Here is a 21,184-nt window from a genome sequence, read left to right on the forward strand (position 1 = left end):
TTATGAGCATGTTTTATTGTTTGCGGTATTCCAAGTTATTAATCAGTACCTGTTCTCCTATTGGGCGTCAGGCTATTACTGAAAATGCTATGTTCATTGAACATTTTATAGCAATGAAGTAACCGAGTTCGCTTTTTTTATGTCCAATCGTCGTTCTACAGTTTTATGCAATGTAACTTAATCTAATATAATGCTCTGTTTTAACTGAACACTTAATCAGTGATATGAATTGACATCAAACGTAAAAAAAAACACCCACTTGTATAGCTTATGCTCATCAACCCAAACGTCTGAGTTTGCCAACCCAACTAATGGCATGTTGAATGCTCTGAAAGTTTCTGGTACAGTGGTGTGCGAATACTTCATACTGCCAAACCGACGACCCGCGTAGCGACACTTGGCATGTGGAATATTGTCTTACATTTCAATAATTTCAAAAATGACAGTACAACATATTCAGGAATTATTATCAATGAAATGTTACCATGCTAACAAAAGAAAGACGCCCAACCCTACAAATTTCGACTTTGATGCAAGTTGCACAAATGAGCATATCGTTCAATTTTGACTTTGAGCTTAAAAATTAGCCCTGCATTTCAAATTTGAGGGTAGATAACTTTTACTGTGCGTGTATGCAACACTAGTCTATAGGAAAATTGTATACAGGTACCATGTTTTTATTAACCCGTTATCAACCAGTAATGCAAATATAATGTTCTTCTATCGTAAAAAACCAGAATAGAAACCAATAGTTTTAACTTTAGAATGATTTAAAGGCACAGTGATAAAAATACGATGAGTCAGATACATCTTTTTGCCAATCTGAATTGTACTTTTATTAATTCCCCATAATAAAAATTACACGAGACTTGACATTACATTCGAAGATGGTAAAATATATCTTTTTTATTACAATTTTTTATTCTGAAGTGGTGAAAAGAGATTTCCCTAAGCTGGATTTTGTAGATATTATTTTATGTTACATACGACCACTCCTTTCAGCCGGCACTTTACAACATTTAGAGATATGCCTTTCTTCACAACCCATTTCAGCCACCAGTTACCACCCCTAATATTGATGACTTGTCGCGCACTAGCCAGGGGCACTAACTGGAGTATTTTTTTTGTCCCCAGAAGACGTTTTTTTTAGACAAGTTGAGCCGTTAAACTGTCAGTTTACTAACCCAACATTGATAAAACTGTCCTCACAAAACAAGGACAGAGGAAATGGCGAATGACACATCAACCATTGGTGTTTCAGTAACTCAACACTGATAATTTAGTTCCATGTTTCGTAAAGAGACAAAATACAATAACATACATATTATTTGTTTTAGGTTATAAGTTGCAAGATCATTAAAAGAAGCATTGGCATTGCATGTGGGTTTTTCTTACTTGACACACTTTACACCTTGATGTAATGATTAATGTCAAGATCTTGTCGTGTTTATATGAATGCTTTGAAGGTGTATATAAAATCAAATGATATATACTGAAGAGAAAAAGAAAAGCAGGGTAAATGTTTGTTATGATTTGAAGAATTATATAAGGTGTCAAGAATCATCCGCATAAACAAATTTCATTAGTTATTGAACCAAAGTTGTTTAGGGGTGTGAAATCTTACAGCCATCAAGTTGCCCTGCAATACAATCAAAGGTGATTTTACACCATGAGAGATTCCTCCCCTGACCATAACTGATCCACTGCCAAAGCCTCGCGTAACCGTTTGTTTTCTCACAGTTTTCGGGTGAATGGAACAATTATGAGTGCCTACCGTATTACGAGCGGTCCCAGCTGTAGTTAGAAGACGGTTACGTAGATGCACAAGACGAATGGTCCTGTATCCCGCGTGGAAGTCCAGATAACGGTCGGTGGACAACGCGCCCAGTCCCCCTAAAACGTCTTACAAGACGGTCTATGGTGGAAATGACTAGCATGCATTTGGGCCTACAGTAGTTTACTGCAACTGTCTACCTCATTTCAATTTTTATCAGTCGAATCATAATTAATAGACAAAGGAATGGAATTGATCAGCGACGTGTAGATCTATCTGTAAAGAGTACCGAGTGGTATGACGGGATGCATAAACATTTTTTTTTTTACCGACGATATAATGCAATTTGTCTTACCCTGCAATCCATTGACGATATAATGCAATTTGTCTTACCCTGCAATCTATTGACGATATAATGCAGTTTGTCTTACCCTGAAATCCATTGACGATATAATGCAATAATTCCTTAGCATGCCTTTCTTTTACCCTCTGTATATATTGGTTGTGAAATAATCTAACAAATTACATTTAAACATTAAGCATTGTTGTCATATACAAGTACCAAGAGAATTTCTCGTTATTGATATTTACTATGATGAAACATCCTTTATTGAATTTAATATACCTTATTAAGAATCCAATGTGACTGTATGTTTCTAAAACTACATCGAGAGAGTTTCGTAATCAATAACAAAATGTAAATTGCAAGGAACAAACGCCACCAAACATGTTTAGTAACTATAAATCAGTATTAATTCATTCAAGCTTACTATTATATGAATGACTACTGTTTTCTATTTTCGCATTTTCATTACATTCGTTTGCGCCTTCTCTCATTTATACTGGGTATGCAAAGAAATTGGCATATATATTTTATGTGTTGCCATTTTACTTCAAAGTGTAAGTCCATGCCGTTCTGTCTATGATTTCTTCTGACGGTATGAACATACTTAACGATGTTTGGCTGACATTTTCTCAATTATTGTTGCAAGTATGGAATTTTTAATCAACAGTATAAACTATTATGGGGTTTTATTTACTGTGTACATGTTATCTTGCCTGTTCCTGTACAGAAACTAACTAAAAATGTATCTGTGTTATGTAATGGTATGGTTTTCTTTGTTTTGTTTTGTATCCGTGGTTTCAAATCTTTCCAGAATATTTATACTCATTCTAGTTTACCTTCAACTACTTATTTAAAGTATATCTGGAACCAGCGTACGAAAATAGGGTGGTAGCCTCTGAAATAACAACTGTTATGATGTTTCATGTCCATAAGGAGACTAATGTGAACGTATTAGTTATTACTTGTATCAATGAGGAAGCAATGCTTTAGATATTGTTTTAATATATATTATCCACGACGTTGAATCCGGACACACCAACAGTTAAAGCAGGAGTTGTCTCCCATCGACACGGAAAAGATTAATTTGGCATATGAAAATATTTGATAAAAGACCACGACGAGATTCGAACTCGCAATCCTCCGATCAGAAGTCGGGAGCCTTATCCAGTTTGGCCACGTGGTCTTGTTTTATAGACCCAAACTATATATTAATATTTACATTTGCACTGCATAGTGCCTAGATAACTCTACTGGTCCCATTGTAACATATTTTCCAATGAACTACAACGGGGATTAGGTCAGTGTAGTGATACATAATTTCAACGGAAAACACAGTCATGCCCACCACAGTTTTAACAGAAAGCACAGCATCACACTTGTCTACTCCATCTTCTGCATATCAGTCTAATTCGTCTTCATTCACGTCAGGTTTCTTGAGTAATTCTACCTTTCACAGAGTGTTCATTTACCTTTGGTAAACAGTGAAAACTTTCAATAATGGCCGCCTCCGCCAGCTGATCCCTGACCTAATTACCGCCAAGTGGCGATGTTCCGCTGTGTTGTGTCTTAAAATGTTATTGTATGACACTTAAATCGCTAAATGACCACAACATATATTAAAATGGTCACATGTTAGTATACAAATTGGTAATTGACATATATGCATTAAATTAAAAATAAATCAATTATTAAATTGATGTGTTAAATGTGGAACTTTCTTGTTTATTGTTTTTGTCGGCCTGGTTGCCATTGACAACGACTGTGGAATGCGAAACTACCCGGCTGTTCCGAACAATTTACCGCTGACCCAGTCGGTGTGTATAAAAAGTTTAAAACAGCAATTACAATACTCGCAACATTGCACAACTAATATTGTTGGTTTGGAATATAAATATAAGGATTGGTTGTAATATTTTTGACATTTATTGGCGTGTAAACTACATCGGGCTTGCGATATATTTAAAATGGTGCGCGTTATCGCAGGCCGATGTAGTTTACACGCCAATAAACGTCAAAAATATGACAACCAATCCTTAAATGAACACACGGTGATTCGATATGACTTGATGGTGAAACACCGAGATAATATATAAAAAGAGCATGGTTATTGAAGGATGTTGCAATATGTTGTAATAGTTATTTCTGGATATAAATGTGAGAATTGCGCTATAAGATTTGACATGAGATTGTTAAAATAGAAAGTCTTTTATTACATTTCCCCATCAGAGATTTAAGGAGGATTGCCAACCTGAATTAACGCCATCCACAACCACCTAGAATACTCTCTTTTTTTACCTTTGAAATTAGCATACGGAATACTTCCGAAATTTTCCGAAATTTAGCGTACGAAGCAGTTTTGTCAGCCCTCATACAGTAATTAGCCATGTTTAATATGTGTATACAAATATGAATTATCTATTGTGAAGAGGCAACATTCCGTCAAAACTATCCCTAAATATGTAAAATGTCAAAATATCTTCTCTCGGTTTTTTTTCTACTGAGATAATTGAATTGCAAAAGCAAAACTATGTTATAGGTTTAGATTGTTCTATTTCTTTTTCTATATTTCCATGTACATTGTAATCAATACCTGTGGAATTTATTTTTTCTACCGAGACTATTGAATTGCTCAAAAACAAAAACCTATGTTCTTGCATACTAGACCGAGATATCCGCATTTCCGGCAGTGCTGGAATAATAGAATCTAACTATCAGGTGTGGGAGTAAATTCTATCCGACCCATGGGTCTAGATCGCTTACACGAGCAGACTGGCGGGAGAATTATAGTGACCTTTTGGGGTCACGCTATTGTTCGTGACGTCATTTTATGACGTTTCGGGGTCAGTCAGGGTAGGTAATAAGCAAGTAATAGAATCCATCCCTGATATGAGGTAAGGATAAGGTTATTCTAACCCTCGGGATAAAAATTGTTCATCAGCCATTTATTCAGGTATGATAAATTGATTTCATATAAAAGTAGGGGGCTAGTTTGAATAACCTTATCCATACCTCTCATCAGGGATAAATTATATTATTATACCTAATTCAGTAATAAGGACGACTATGAAAACAGTTTAGTTGAAAATAAGATATGAATAAATAAATAATCTGCCTTTTTTATTGATAAATATCAGATGTTATATTTAATAGAGTGATAATAATAATAATAATATACAACATTTGATATAGCGCCCTATCTAGCTAACCTAAGCCACTCTAAAGCGCTTTACAGTACATAGATATACAATTTTACAATCAAAATATACAATACAATTTTGAGGAATTCGCAGGGGATGTCTTATCAGGTGCTAACTACTAGTCCTATGCCACCTGGCTAATATCTCGATAAGTGTTATGTCTGCGTGTGTGCTGGAGATGTGTTGTGTTCTGTTTGTAGTGGGACCGTGCTTCCAACGGTATCATTTAAAGTGTCACCTCACTTGAATGCAACAGCACAGATATCGCAACATCCAACCCCGATGAAGTTGTGTGGGCAGGAGAAAAACACTTTCTCTGAATATTCCATGCGTACGACGACTTGGGGAATCGAACCCCGGCCGCCTGCGTGGAAGGCCGGAGTGTTAACAACTCGACCAATCCGCCCATACTATTAATAGTTTTCACAGCGTCATGATGACACAAAAATGTTTTATAGTGACGAACAATATGTATATTTCATTGAGCGAACAACATCACTCTTATTTAATTAATTACTCGAAATTATCACCAAACAAGATATATGCACATGTACATACAAATACGCTTTATTGTGTTTATAACATTTTCAATGACTCATAATCATTTTTACATGTTACCATGTAAAAATGGTAAAAATGCATCAAAATTAGTCTTGTAAAATATCACTTTCTCTCGTTGTGAAAAATGAAGAGAATTTCAATTTCTATAAGTTCGATGTTAGTCATAGATTGACCTAATTATGTATAAACCGTCCGGGATCCAGCGTATTATAATAGGGTAGTATCCTCTGAAATAACAACTCGTATAGTGTATCCATGTCCAGTGGGACACTTCTGTGAGCGTATTTTAAAATTATCACTTTTAACAATGAAGAAGCAAAGCTTTAGATATCAAATTAATATTCATACCAACAGTTAAAGCAGGAGTTGTCTCCCATCGACTGGGAAAAGATTTTGGCATATGAAAATATTTGATAAAAGACCACGACGAGATTCGAACTCGCAATCCTCCGATCAGAAGTCGGGAGCCTTATCCAGTTTGGCCACGTGGTCTTGTTATACAGAACCCGAACTAAATATTAATGATCAGACGATGACGTGATGGTGAAATACACAGAAATTGTATATCAAAAGGACGTGGTTATTATAGGATGATGCAATATCCTGTAATAGGTATTTCTGATATAAATATGAGATGTGTACAGTACAGCTCTTCGATTGGTGTAATACAATGAAATAGAAAGTCTTTTCATTTCATATCCCCGTCAGTGAAATATGGAAGATTGCTAACCTGAAGAAAGTCATTACTTTGTTAAGACTATGATATCGCCCCTAATGATGACATGTATATGTTGACTACTTTATTAGGTAAAGTAAAATTCATTTTCTTATTACAAATGAGGCTGCCAACACCAACAGCAACCACCTAGAAAAACTTCCTAAATCTCACGAAATTTAACGTACGATTGTCAGCCATTATAATTAGAATATAGTCATGTTTAATGTGTGTATACAAATATAAATGTTCTATTGTAAAGAGACAGCACGCCGTCAAAACAATCCCCAGATATGTAAAATGTCAAAATATCTTCTCTCGTTCTTTTTTTTTCTACTGAGATAATTGAATTGCAAAAGCAAAACTATGTTATAGGTTTAGATTGTTCTATTTCTTTTTCTATATTTCCATGTACATTGTAATCAATACCTGTGGAATACAGCGACATTACCAACTGATAGTAACACAAAATCTTGAACTGACTTATCTTTATAATGAATATCGCTGCGAACACATCAGTAACCGACTTTTCTACCTTCAGTATGATATACCCATGAGCATGTTTACCTATACACAGTAATGACTAACCTAATTCACCAACATTAATGAGGACGACTATGAAAACAGTTTTGTTTGAAAATAAAATGTGAATAAATCAATAATTTTATTTTTTATTTTTGAGTACCAGCTGGCATATTTCATATAGTGATGAATACAAGCTAAATTCAATGTAATTAACAACAGTTATAAGTCACTGTTTAATAAAACGAACATCAGTTATGTTTCATTGAGAGAGCTTCATTTTCAATGACCATAACGTTGCATTGGGCCATAATATTATAACGTCGTTTTAATGTAAATACTTCTTTTTGGACGGATTACTCCGAACCCGCACACATTTGATTACAATCCTATATTAAGCATTTTATAATTAGACAAACCAGCAATGTAAGCAGGAGTTGCTTCCCATTGACGGGGAAATATAACTGGGTCTGGTAATGAACAAAACAATTAGATAAAAGACCACGACGAGATTCGAACTCGCAATCCTCCGATCAGAAGTCGGGAGCCTTATCCAGTTTGGCCACGTGGTCTTGTTATACAGAACCCAAACCAAATATTTATGATCACACGATGATACACATTATTTTACAATTATCTTTAGAAAATAGCAGGATGATGCAATACCGGTAGGGTGCAATAGGTATTTTTGTACATTAATATGAGGGTTTTTCAGTTAAAAGATTATCTCTGATTTGCCATTTCACTGTTAAGAATAGAAAATGTATTTAAATGAGAACTTTCTATTCACTTCAATCTTTTAATTACACACTTTTTGTATATTATTTTAGGGATGTATCCAGTTTTCTGGCAATGTTATACAAGGTTCCGTATTATACACTGTGGTAGTACAAGGTGGTGTATTATACACTGTGGTAGTACAAGGTTCCGTACTATACACTGTGGTAGTACAAGGTTCCGTACTATACACTGTGGTAGTACAAGGTTCCGTACTATACACTGTGGTAGTACAAGGTTCCGTATTATACACTGTGGTAGTACAAGGTGGTGTATTATCCCAGTGACCAGAATTCCTTCTTGGCTGGAACTAACAACTTGTTATCCAGAGAGTGAATCGAGAAATAGAATTAAGAATGGGTTCCTAACATTTAGGCTATTTTACACTAAGGCAACGTGACGTTATCATTCTGTTCCCGTCGACGTTTTGTCGGCTATTGTTGTTCGGTTCAACATCTCGGTAACAGCATTGTTATGTGAGGTAATAATTGAGAACGTTGTCCCAAAAAAATATAAGATGAGATCATTGTGCCAATTCTTACATCCATGAGTGCTCATAACTTGGATATCTCAAAAGTCAGATAGGAGACAACCAATAATTGAACAAGTGATAACTAAATATTTATCTCCCTTTCGAATTAAATATTTTAAGAATAGTATCCATTAATGAAATAACAATAATATGAGGCCCTGTTATTTACGTCAGATATTGAGACATAAAAGAATTAAGTAAAAACATCTCCTCGCAAAAATACACTAGAAACTTACTTCAACGTCAGAAAATATCCTAAATGCACGTGAAATGATGCAGGAATCAATTGGGTAGCAACGGATGACGTTTATTACGTCTGTATTGCTAATTCTGAGCTTCTTTCTGTTGTCTTTTTTAAACTGTCTTTTGAACTCTCTTTTCCTCATTGTTTTCTTTTTTCATCTTTCAAATATACAGGTAAAAACTAGGAAGTTCCCTTCCCACTGTAGATCGTCTTTCTAGGAGCTGCTGTCATGTCTTAGTTTGACTGTGCTCTTTGTTGCTTCAGAATATGCATGGGGTTAGGTGTTTTTACGTGGAGTGGGGAGTGCTATAAGGCATACTTTGTGCAAGTGGAGAAATGGGAAGTGGTCGTTGACATTTAGGACGTGGTTTCGGTGGTGTGACTGGCTGTTCTCGGACGAAACCAGACGGTGATCCTCTTAATGGCGTCGAGGTCAGATTTACCCGGGCACCACTGAAAGTCAAACAGAAAACAGTTCTGTCACTATTTACATAAAAACTTTGAGAGGGTTGCTTTGCTATATTTTTGTCATTACGATGAGGTATTAAAAAACGAAAAACTTTATAGATGATAGAAAGGGTAGCCAAACCTGTAATGTTGCGTGAAGGAGTTGTCAGAAGACTTGTAACCAGATGCATTGAAGAGCTCCTCTTCAGAACTACTACTTTCACTTCCACTGTCGATTGAAAAATTGTTGGATTCGTCTAATCTGAAGGAACAACTTTATATACAGAACATGTTTCGTAATACTGCTGGAGTTATCTTGTGGATATCATTATCAGACAAACGAGAAGAGCACATGGAAGGTAACGGTCAACCTCGCAGTCAGACTGTATATTTCGTACAATTGGTAGTGACTGATTAGATACAGTACTGAATATTTACAGTTAATATCTGATTCTGGGGTCGGTGTTACTTACACACTGACCACATAACGTGAGCCATTTCTAAGTTTTCTTGGGTTGTGGAGCTGAGACAATCTTACGTACACTGGAGCCGCACATCTTTTTCCCTTCAGGGAACAGAAACTTAGCTCGGTCAGGTCTATGCAACGCTTCCGCCTGAAATGATAAAAATTACACCAATTTTTGGTCACTACTCATCAATATGTAGTACATGCGCGCTTGTCTTTAACTTGAACAAAAAAATCAGTGGTTAATGACTTGTAGTATGTTTTAGGGTTTGAAGTGGGTGGTATTTCTTAATAAATTCACAAACTTATAACGATATACTGCATCTACTTTTGAACATTCTAATATTCAACATCAACATGCTCCATGTTTTAAAGTACTTTGCATTGGCTTTCGTGTTTGATGAATTAATTGACAGTTCCCTTTACCATAGATGTCCATAGAACTAACTCTTAGAGAAACGGGATGCAATTTCCCGATTTATTTTCTTCAAAATCAAAAATATTTTCCCCGTTAAAAATGATATTATCATCCCATCACAATAAATAAGCTCAACTTCAAATAAGGAAGAATTTGTGTTACCTATAGTAGCGTCTGGCCAGTTTCCACACCACCAGACTCAACAGTAGTACGGACAGACTTGCAATAGCTCCAAGGCCTGCGCCAAGCCATAAGGTCGAATCTAGGAAAATAACAACGGGATACATTTAAACAAGTTATAACGGTATGAGGTTAAATTTTGTTTCAGTCCCCATTGCAATGATAACGATAATAATAACAACGCAAATGAATAATTACATAAACAAAAAACCGTGAAATTTTACAGAACAACAAAGCTCCACGAACCTCACAGACGACCGTCTAAATTATGACTGATAAGAGCAATAAGTCAGATGTGCACGTCAACACGACAAGACACTTGTCTTATGTCTTGGAGGAATTCTGGCTTGTATCGATGAACATGTATCCCAATAAACAAGACGTTCTTATTAGAACATCGAGTTTGCTACATAATTTTAACATCAATAGGTTAGACAAAGGGAAACTTCAACAGGATGATTGCAATTCCACGCATTGTTGCTTAATATGTGCGATAGCAACACATCTTCTAGTTTGAGTTATAATGGTTAATGACCACCTTTAACAAGTTGAAGATACACAGAGGATAAAAATATAGATAAGAGGTGAATTGGGACATGATGGATAGACAGAGAAAAGGCTATACTGGCAGACCGTACGACAGCCTTTCATGCATTTTGTTTTGAAAATGAGGAGTAACTGCACTGCTTACCTTGGATGTCAATAAGAGGTTTTTCCTGAAGTACTCGCGCGTGTGTTATAGTTGTATTACGCACCACATGTAACTTGTTTTGCGTAGTCGATGCTTTATTTGTTTTCTTACTGTCGTCGTCAGCATTCCTGTTGTACGAAATATCTACTGAGTCTTGGCTATTGACGCTCCACGCAGAGTCCGGGTCAGAGGGCTTCACTTCGACAACGTGATGTCCGTCTCTGCTGGTATGCCACGTGTTTGTGTCGTCGTCGGTGTAACCAAGTTTCTCCAGCAGCTGACGAATTTGTTCAACTCTATCAACTGGTTCAACTCCAGTAGAAGACATGTGATGTCCTGGAAGAGTTAAAAAATATTTATAATATTACAGATAGTAGATTTTGAATTTTGAACCCCATCGACTCGATTAAACAATCACTGGCGTCATCGTCACCAAAAATGTGTACCAACCTGTTACTCACAACCGAACGTGATTAGAGAACAGTATATAGATGCGTCTCAAGAAGCTGGATCAGTTTACGTCGACGTCGACACTACATGAAAACTACATGAAAGACATGTAGCAGAAACCAAACCACTCGGTTGCAGAAAAGAAGAAATGATTATGTTTGTACATTCTGAAGTAACCATTGATAAAGTGATTAAAAACAAAGATTTTTGGAGTGGTAATTGACCATAAATTAAATTTTAGTGATCAAGTAAACGAGTGTGTCTCCAAAGCCAACAGAATCCTCCGACTGATATTCCGGATATTCACATTTATAAACAAAGACATGTTTATCCAATTGTTTAAATGTCTAGTGCGACCACATTGGGAATATGCCACTTGTATATGGTCCCAATATTTAAAAAAGATCAAATTGACACTGAAAATTTCCAATGCAGGGCAACAAGACACCTACAATTCTTAAAAGGACAACCTACAGTGAAAGACTTTGAACACTGGGCCTCCCCAGTTTAGAATATAGAAGATTGAGAGGAGATGTCGAACAAATCTATAAAATCATCAACGACATTGACATTTTGGACAAAGACAAAATTATCAAAATGGATACAAAGGTCATAACAAGAGGAAACTCCAAAAAGCTTTTCAAGAGAAAGATGAGGCTCAATGTAACCAAGAACCTGTATAGTAGTAGGGTCGCGTGCAACTCTCTCTCAAATATAGTTGCAAAAGCCCACTCCCTGGATAGTTTTAAATCCCGGCTAAACAATCACTGGCGTCATCATCACCAACAATGTGTACCTACATGTAACTCACAACCGGACACAAGTATAGAACAGTACCAATATGCGTTCCAAGAAGCTGGACCAGCTTACATCGACGTCGACACTACATGAGAACTACATGAATGGTTTTCTGAATTGTATTCTGAAGGATGCCTGAATGCATTGTGCAGTGGATTCTTTACTTCCAGCAGCTATTGTTACATGCTTATGTACAATATTCGTGTGACGTTTTAGTATTCATTGATGATATAAGTTTCTTCTGCAATTATCAAAATGGTTTGGATGACTAACAAGAGTGCTTAAGTTTTCTACGCTTAGAAAATGTAACGAACAACATGAACGTCAATGGTTAATGGACGACACTTCCCCTCGTCAAAAGTTCGTCTACGTACGTTGGTGTGATGATACAACGAATACGGTCACCTGTACTACAAGTCTGCTTGGTCCCGGAACGCCTAACTTTCGTGATGTTTTGATATCGAAATACGTTTCTTATGATCAACGTTCTAATGTCGATCTCCTACTTGAAACATAAATCAGTTCATGGTGTGACATCACAACACTGTCAGAATATCAAAAGGATGAAAACTTCATCATTGTGGGACCTGATATAGATTCTATCTTCAGTAACTTTTCGAAAATTAATTTTCTTTGTTTGGTTTTAGCATAAAATACATCAAATGTGGCACACAGACAGATAACTGTTTAACGTTTCTTCTGTTAATTTTTAAAAGTTAATTGGTCAGAAAAAATCACTGCAAAATTTAACATGAGTGGGAACAAAGTCAAAGTTTTTTTTCATGCTGGAATGAAAGGTGATATCACAACAACAGATGCACTAATACAAAAAAGAAAAATTACACACGAAATATTGGATAATTCTTTAACAGGATTTCAAGTTTTATTTAAACTGCATTTCAAACGAAGTCGCAAAATAATGAAAATAAAAAGTTCATCAACATAAAATCTAAAAGAAAACTGACGTAACGTGAAATTGTTTTGGCCGAATATGACGTAACCTGAATGACTTGGCTGTAGATCATGAGAGGACAGATATCAAGACTGTGAGATAATCAGTCATTGTCGATTTATCGGCAGGAAAAAAGTAGAATGTATCTTTTAAAATTTATATTCAATAAAGATACGTTACTTTATGAAGTAAAACTTCTTCAAACAATCACATACTTACCGTTTCCAGTCACAAGCGGCAAAGAAATTGATAAGATGGAAAACGCGAACATACAACCATTTTGCAACGCCATTTTAGCAGATAACGATTACGTCATGATGACGTTACAATAACTATGACGTTGCATTTTATGCGATAATCATTACCACTGATGCATCATGTGTACAATGTAAAACCAAATGTTGCCAAAAGTGTCACTGCGTTTCATGTTGTTACCGTTATTCAACCCAATATCAGGACTAGAGTTCTTAGTAAAAGATTAAGAAAGCAATGTTCACACAAGGTTAAACTGCAGGAAATCAACATTAGCTGTAAGAGTAATCAACGATTAAAAAGGCTTCCTCAAGATCTGATTGATGCCCCAGCACATCCGAGTCGAAGTTCACACACTGGAGAGATCGTGAGACACAATTCCACACGACCTGTTATTAGTGGATTATGTCGCCAATCATCCTATTAACTATATAACAAAACTAAATATGCTGTGGTCATTTTAACTTTGTACATACTTCAATGGGAACTTCATATAACGTTTAAAATACTGAGAACGGTGCTTGTACTATGAGACGACCGAGAATCAGCTAATCTCATATCTTAATTACTTGAATAGTAACTTCACAATTGTTCCCGGGCCCTGATATGTCTATCTGTTAGCAAGTTTTTAATAGGCGAATTAAAATAGTTGCCTCACTCCGTTTAATGCAACACAAAATATGAACGTAAAAAAAGTTCAAGCTTCAATTGTGTGTGTTAATTAAGAAAAAAAATGTGTGTGTGTGTATGTGGGGGTGAGGGTGTGTGTGTGTGTNGGGGGGGAGAGGTAGTCCGAATTATTCTGACGTTTTATCGACTTTTTTTTCGATTAATCGACGACAGACCGATATAAAAATAAAAAGTCGATAAAACGTCAGAATTTTTTGGACTAGGGCAAGGAGACTCAAATTTATTGAAATATAAGCTGGATACGTCAATAATAATAAAATAAATAAATACAGCTTTTGATATAGCGCCCTATCTAGCTAACATTAACCACTCTTAAGCGCTTTACAGTACGTAGATATACAATTAATACAATTAGCATATACAATAATCAATACAACTTTTTAGGAATTTGCAGGAGCTGCCTTATCATGCGCTAACTACTATAGTCCTAAGTATGCCACCTGGCTAATATCTCCCTATGTGTGTATGTCTGTGTGTGTGCTGGCTATGTAATGTGTTCTGTTTGTAGTGGGACCGTGCTTCCAACGGCATTATTTATAGTGCCACCACACATGAATGATACAGCACAGATACCGCAACATCCACCCCAGACAAATGTATACTCCACCTGGGTTGTTGTCAAGATGTAGAACTAAAATAATAATAATAATGTGCTGAAGCAAAGACTCTACAATGATGTCATTCCAATATTCCTAGTTCGTTTCACCTTTATAATTAACACAAAGCAGCTTGATATGTCGGCGATAGAAAATAATAGTCTGTGATCTAATTCGGATGTTTCTAGCACCTGCATGACTTTTATTTCAGTGCATTGAAACATATTTGTTTTTATGAAATGCCTTGAACTGCTCCTAATTCATTTAAATCCAGCTAGTATTTTTGATATGATTTTAAGTGGAATTTCTGCAAATCATTACCATAGTTAGAAGAAGAAAAAAAAGAAGAAATAGTTGCTTTTTATTTCTATTTCACTATTCCGTCTTTGCGTATTGCAGAGTTATCTTCTCTTGGGAGCAGGTATTGATTGTTACGTCATTGGTTTGTGCGAGAAAATTACGTCGTTTTCTCAAAAATTGATGACGTTACTCTCACAAACAAGTGACGTAACAATCAATACCTGCTCCCAAGAGAAGATAACTCTGCAATACGCAAAGACGGAATATCAACCATCAAATGTTCGTTGTATTTTGCAGCGGTGAACGGGAGGCAACTCTGAATTTTCATATTATTTCATCCGGGGGGTTTCAAGATGGATGCGCCCAATGTTGACATGTACGATCAGATACTGGACAGGGCCAACTACACCATACCTTACTGGTTAGAAACAAAACAAAAATGGTTTAATTCAAAACATGACTCTCTATTGTTTCAACCCACGATTTATATGTTTATTGTATTGATATTATTTTATTTTGGCCGAGAACACCATTTGACAGACCACCTCCAAACCCTGTATCATGATAGGCTATTTTTAGTTTTGGTTTTCCACGAGATCAGTGTTACTCGGGAAATGGCAAGTGTTTATTTCAAAGAGCACAACTTGCTCTGAAATCAAACCGTAGCATGCAGACATGACAATGCCTTCTTCATACATGACTCGAGAAATCATACACATTCAGATATCACAACACAGCAGATATACCACATGATCAGGTCCAGTACACTCTGCCGATTGAGCTATATAAATGTAGCTGTAAAGACCTATAATACTAATAGCTGAAATAGGTCTTTAGAGCTATTTTCATGTGATTTTCTTTTTTAAGGAAAACGAAACAAAGTCGCTCTTAAAACAGGATTTTATCATTATATTGATAACAAAAGACATCGAAATATAAGTATTCTTTTAAAAAAAATGATGTAAAAAAATCAAAATTTTTACATTTATGAAAAATTAAAATAAACATCTAACTGTATTCTTTTTGTAGTCAACATTACCATAAACCTTATTGTATAATGCGACTTCGCTTTAATTTAATGAGATTTGAAATCTGAGAAAATATAGCTCAATACAGCTATAATTTGTTGGTGAAAATAGCTATATAGGTCTTTATAGCTATATAGCTCAATCGGCAGAGTGTACTGGACCTGATGATAGGACTACAAAGTATGGTAAATACTCATTTCGATCTGAAGCACCTAAAATATGGAATGCCCTACTAGACCACTTCAGAACAACAACTACACTAACACAATTTAAGACACTAATAAACAGCTGGTATGGGCCAAAATGCAAATGCAACATGCAGACAAAACACATAGGCTCACAATACAGTTTTATACATGTTTTTAGCTAAAGCTTACCTCTTATTATGTCACCTGTCTATTAGATAATGCTAATCTTTTAATATGTTTTGCCAAATATTTATTGTGTAACTGTGCATGTCATTTTATGTGTCGGTTTTAATAGCTAATTAGATATAATGTTGTATTGTTTTTAACCATACCGATGTTAAATAAAACTTTCGATTTGATTTGATTTGGGACCTCGTTTCGATTGATACAATACAGGTCCAGTACACTCTGTCGATTGAGCTATATCAGCTGTATATAGCTATAAAGACCTATATAGCTATATAACCTATACATTATAGCTGTATTGAGCTATATTTTCTCAGATTTCAATTTTCATTAAATTAAAGCAAAGTCGCATAAAACAATAAGGTTTTGGTAATGTTGACTACAAAAAGCATACATTTAGATGTGTATTTATAGGTCTTTACAGCTATATATAGCAGAGTGTACTGGACCAGCAATATATCATAAAAGGATAATTTGCATCATTCCTTATTATTATCAATTTATTAAACAGTATTAAAACGAGTTCCTGTGCTTATACAGTACCAGTCTCAATGCATCCTCTCAAGTCAGAAGAAACTAACTTGCCCAATATGTACATGTATATATGATGGTGTACAGGTATCTTTCTGTAAGACATTCAGAACTCAGTTTTTTTTAATGACAATAGAAAAAATTAAATTAACCACAACAAATGGCACCTTCAGAGATATAGGGCATTATCAACTTTAAAAGAGAATCAGCAGAGTTATGTCACTGTTCCCAACATTAAGAGATTATAAAAGCATTTTTTTGGCCCCCAAATTTATATTTTGTACAATCATAGCAAAACAATGTACAGGAACAACACATCTACATATTCATGCATTATAAATTTATAATGACGTCTGAGTGAGAAATGTAATTGTAACCTTGATTGGTATAAAAAAGGATAATTTAAACCAATAATGTGTTTTAAATTATTCATAAGTATATATCATCTACAGCAATTTTGCACAAACATTTCAGGACTAACAAGTAATCATTTTCACTCAGTTTTCCACTTTTAAGTACTGAAACCATTTATATATATTTCCATTTCCACTGCAAGTTCTTTATGCTCATTACCATAGGAAATTGTGTTCATAGGGCTATGAACAAAACTGTATCAGGGTCATTTTGAAGTTTCTCCTCCCAACTTGATTAACATTAGACTACGGTTAGAAGCAAACATTTTGATGACGTTAGGCTGTTCCAAGAATCTAGTTTGCTCTGATCATGACGACACAAAAAAGTAAAAGCAGATCTTTCTTTTATATAGGTAAAAATCTGTAACAGGTATAAAATGAGTGACAATCAGGAGGAAGCTGAGTTGAACAGTGAGGTAGCCAATGGGTTTAAGGAAGAAGATGAGACCTATGATGAAGATGTGGACACTTATTATTTTGAATCTGATCATGTGGCATTGAAAGGAAACCCAGACTATCATATGTTATTGAAGACAATCATATTGTTGGAATCCCAACGAATTCAAGCCCTGAAGGACCTTGACAAATTACATCAGTGTCAAGCAGATTCTTTAAAAGATCCTATAGAATTTGTGAAAAAACTTCAGAGTGGAGCAGATATTGGATTTCCAAGACGACAACAAGTTGCCACAATCCCTAATCTCAACTGGGGCAAGTACACAAAGAATGTTGATTTTTCATCATTGGGTCTGCCAAAGCACATGACCAGACTCAAAAGACAACTTGTTGAAGGAAGTCCAGGTATGTGATCCTTATTTTTATTTCAAATCAACTTTACTGACATTACCAGTACAAACCTACAGTTATACATACACAAGAGGATGCATTTAATAATATCTTTTCAGCAATAATGATGACAATAATATCATAGGAAGAATTAGTACTTACATTTGTTTTTGTAATGGTTTATTGGCATATCAACCAATTTTCCAGTAAAGGATCCCTACCTCCAGGATTGTGAAACAGTCTTAGACTTAAGTTTGCTTAACCAATCAAACATGACGTCACTTTTCGTGACACTATCTGTGATTGGTTAAGTCCAAATTTTAGACAATTTTAGACTTAAGATCATTTCATGATCTCTGGGCCTTAACTACTGCTAAAGTTCCATTATTTTTTCTTACTCTGGCATGACAAGTACTACAGCTTTGAATAAATCAGTTCTGAAGGAAACCCATCTCTTCAGAAACATTTCACAGATGAAATAAAATAACCAAAATGAACGATAAGTTCCAGCAACACCGTTTTTTTGCTTTAAAACAGGAGAATAAAAATGCAATGGGCTCAAACTGGGATTCTAACCGTGGACCTTTGAACTTGAGACAGTAACTGTAACCAATACCGAGTTACATGGTAACCAGAAGCCAGAAGTCGCTTGGCCCACGTTAAATTCAGTTAAATCTAAAACAAACTTATATTTTATGGGGAGATCAGTCAATATAAGGAAAACTGGAATTCTCTAGTGTTTTGCCTGCAATGGAACAAGGTTCCTTAAGTTATTTTGGGCCTTATAATGCAAGTGGCTATCATTGGTTCAAGGGAAACAACTCATATAAAACATTTCATTTTGCCTTAGTTGACATTGGATAAAGATTTGTAGTAGAATAGATATTAAAAGTAACATGATTAATTACTGCTTTTATAAGATCAGCACCTGCATGGTTATACTGGTAGCTCTATGGACCTCTTGATATTGTAACTATATTTGCCAATGTTAGAATCGTACAGATAAATACAAAAGATTTTAGTGGTGTAGTGCAAAATAAAATTGCTGCAAATTTTGTCCATATACAGCACACAGTGGCATGGCATAGATCCCCATAGCATGGCCCATAAACATGTGTATTACCATCTACTATGTATACAATATTATGTGTGAATCTGTGCCACATCTTTATGATTCAGCATAACTTTGACTATGAAAACTTTCAAGTACACTACTTTCCTATCAAACCATATGCAGGTTAAGGTAAAAATGTTTGAGGCTACTCCATTCATTGCACTTCTACAGCAATTAGTGTTGTAAATATTCTAAACTATGTGGCTAAAATCAATGATACATTTTGTTATATCTTGCAGATGTTGATCAAATGCCGGGAAACTCTGGTGGATCAGAGCAACAAGTGACCGTGGTGAGAGGGCGTCTGAAGGACGATAGCAAGTCAATCACATTCAATAAGCTCTGGAATGTCGAGGAACAGAAAAGGTTAAAACAAACTTTAATGCCATTTTATGGAAAGTCTTGAATAGTACTTGACATTATGATATTGTTATTTAGATCATGTGATATAAACAAGTTTTAAAGGGAAATTGCAAATTTGTGACGTTGTTATCGGCTACAATATTAACAGCATAAAAAGAAAGACTGGCTTGGTTTGTTCTTCAATGACAATGAAATACAATGTATACCCATGGCCAAAGGGCAATAGAAATTTCTAATAAAATTACACATGAACCATGTATCAATAAAGTCAATTAAAGTGTTCTCATACTTTTACTTCCTCGTAGGCATGTTAAGCCATTGTTATATTCCATGTAGGGATGGCCATACAGTATGGCGCAGGCGGGAAGGCTGGGGATGGTAAAATATAAATACTTGGACGTGAATGTTTAGTAGTGCCATTGTAGTTCATTCAAGTTGCAGGTTCTCAATCGGTGTGTACTTATAGTGGCCATTTCTGTCCGGTATAATTATTGTTGTTCATTATTGAAATAATACACTTACATAAATCTTAACAGGAAAATAGTTTTCAAGGCCTGCATGCAGTAGAAAATTTGTGAGACTTTCGACCTTAATGTCAGACAGATCCTTGTGATGGTAAACTGGAGTAATGTTTTCAGATTTGTTTAGGGTTGAAAGATCTATCTTACTATGTTCTACCATTTAGAAATCCTACTAAGTTTTATATTGATTCCAATATAGACTGGAGGACTTGTTAATACAGTACCAGCCTGAAGAAGTTGAGGCCAGGCGGTGGCAGAAAATTGCGACAGCACTTGGCAACAGGACTCCCCAACAGGTATTACCTGGTAATGTACATGTAGAGGCTATCGAAAACAGGACTCCCCAACAGGTAATGTATAGGTAGTGCTTAGTAGCAGGATTCCCCAGCTGGAAATGTATAGCTAGTACTTAGTAGCAGGATTCACCAACAGGTAATGTATATGTAGTACTTAGTAGCAGGATTCACCAACAGGTCATGTAAAGGTAGTACTTAGTAGCAGGAATCCCCAGCTGGTAATGTATAGGCACTCCCCAACAGGTAATGTATTGGCAGTACTTAGTAGCAGGATTCCTCAGCTGGTAATGGATAGGTAGTACTTAGAAGCAGGATTCCCCAGCTGGTAATGTATAGGTAGTACTTAGTAGCGGGATTCCCCAGCTGGTAATGTAAAGGTAGTACCTAGTAGCAGGATTCACCAACAGGTAATGTAAAGGTAGTACTTAGTAGCAGGATTCCTGAGCTGGTAATGTATAGGTAGTACTAAGTAGCAGGATTCCCCAGCTGGTAATGTACAGGTAGTACTTAGTAGCAGGATTCACCAACAGGTAATGTATAGGTAGTACTTAGTAGCAGGACTCCCCAACAGGTAATGTATAGCTAGTACTTAGTAGCAGGATTCCCCAACAGGTAATGTATAGGTAGTACTTAGTAGCAGGATTCCCCAGCTGGTAATTTGTAGGTAGTACCTAGTAGCAGGATTCCCCAGCTGGTAATGTATAGCTAGTACTTAGTAGCAGGATTCACCAACAGGTAATGTATAGGTAGTACTTAGTAGCAGGATTCCTCAGCTGGTAATGTATAGGTAGTACTTAGAAGCAGGATTCCCCAGCTGGTAATGTATAGGTAGTACCTAGTAGCAGGATTC

The 21,184-nt window shown here is 35.8% G+C and overlaps 2 protein-coding genes and 3 non-coding genes across 6 annotated transcripts in view; 1 reads left to right on the top strand and 4 right to left on the bottom strand.

Annotated features, from left to right (window-relative positions):
- Window positions 1-3,229: 3,229 nt before the first annotated feature.
- Window positions 3,230-3,303, bottom strand: Trnar-ucu. Its single transcript has one exon. It is a non-coding gene; the product is annotated as a tRNA-Arg (tRNA).
- A 2,993-nt stretch (window positions 3,304-6,296) lies between these two features.
- Window positions 6,297-6,370, bottom strand: Trnar-ucu. The gene has a single exon. It is a non-coding gene; the product is annotated as a tRNA-Arg (tRNA).
- A 1,243-nt stretch (window positions 6,371-7,613) lies between these two features.
- On the bottom strand, window positions 7,614-7,687 carry Trnar-ucu. Its single transcript has one exon. It is a non-coding gene; the product is annotated as a tRNA-Arg (tRNA).
- A 942-nt stretch (window positions 7,688-8,629) lies between these two features.
- LOC110447531 lies at window positions 8,630-13,366 on the bottom strand. Of its 2 annotated transcripts, none has more exons than XM_021493301.1 (6): window positions 13,290-13,366; window positions 10,871-11,206; window positions 10,162-10,261; window positions 9,658-9,729; window positions 9,258-9,377; window positions 8,630-9,121 (listed from the first exon to the last, which is right to left on the bottom strand). In XM_021493301.1, the coding sequence occupies exons 1-6, from the start codon at window positions 13,360-13,362 to the stop codon at window positions 8,956-8,958; spliced, it is 867 nt and encodes a 288-aa protein (XP_021348976.1). In that variant the 5' UTR covers window positions 13,363-13,366; the 3' UTR covers window positions 8,630-8,955. The 2 variants fall into 2 exon arrangements, with proteins under 2 accessions (XP_021348976.1, XP_021348975.1); XM_021493300.1 differs by having other exon boundaries at window positions 9,589-9,729.
- A 1,859-nt stretch (window positions 13,367-15,225) lies between these two features.
- The window catches only part of LOC110447580 (ZZ-type zinc finger-containing protein 3-like), a 10,459-nt gene continuing 4,500 nt past the window's right edge, over window positions 15,226-21,184 (top strand). Inside the window, exons 1-4 of the mRNA XM_021493363.1 lie at window positions 15,226-15,329; window positions 17,608-18,055; window positions 19,394-19,520; window positions 20,238-20,334. Of these exons, the coding sequence (XP_021349038.1) occupies window positions 17,632-18,055; window positions 19,394-19,520; window positions 20,238-20,334 (648 nt within the window). The 5' untranslated portion in view covers window positions 15,226-15,329; window positions 17,608-17,631. The remainder of the gene's footprint in view (window positions 15,330-17,607; window positions 18,056-19,393; window positions 19,521-20,237; window positions 20,335-21,184) is intronic.

The sequence above is a fragment of the Mizuhopecten yessoensis genome, unplaced genomic scaffold (genome assembly GCF_002113885.1).
Source record: "Mizuhopecten yessoensis strain PY_sf001 unplaced genomic scaffold, ASM211388v2 scaffold3459, whole genome shotgun sequence".
Classification (NCBI taxonomy): Eukaryota; Metazoa; Mollusca; class Bivalvia; order Pectinida; family Pectinidae; genus Mizuhopecten; species Mizuhopecten yessoensis.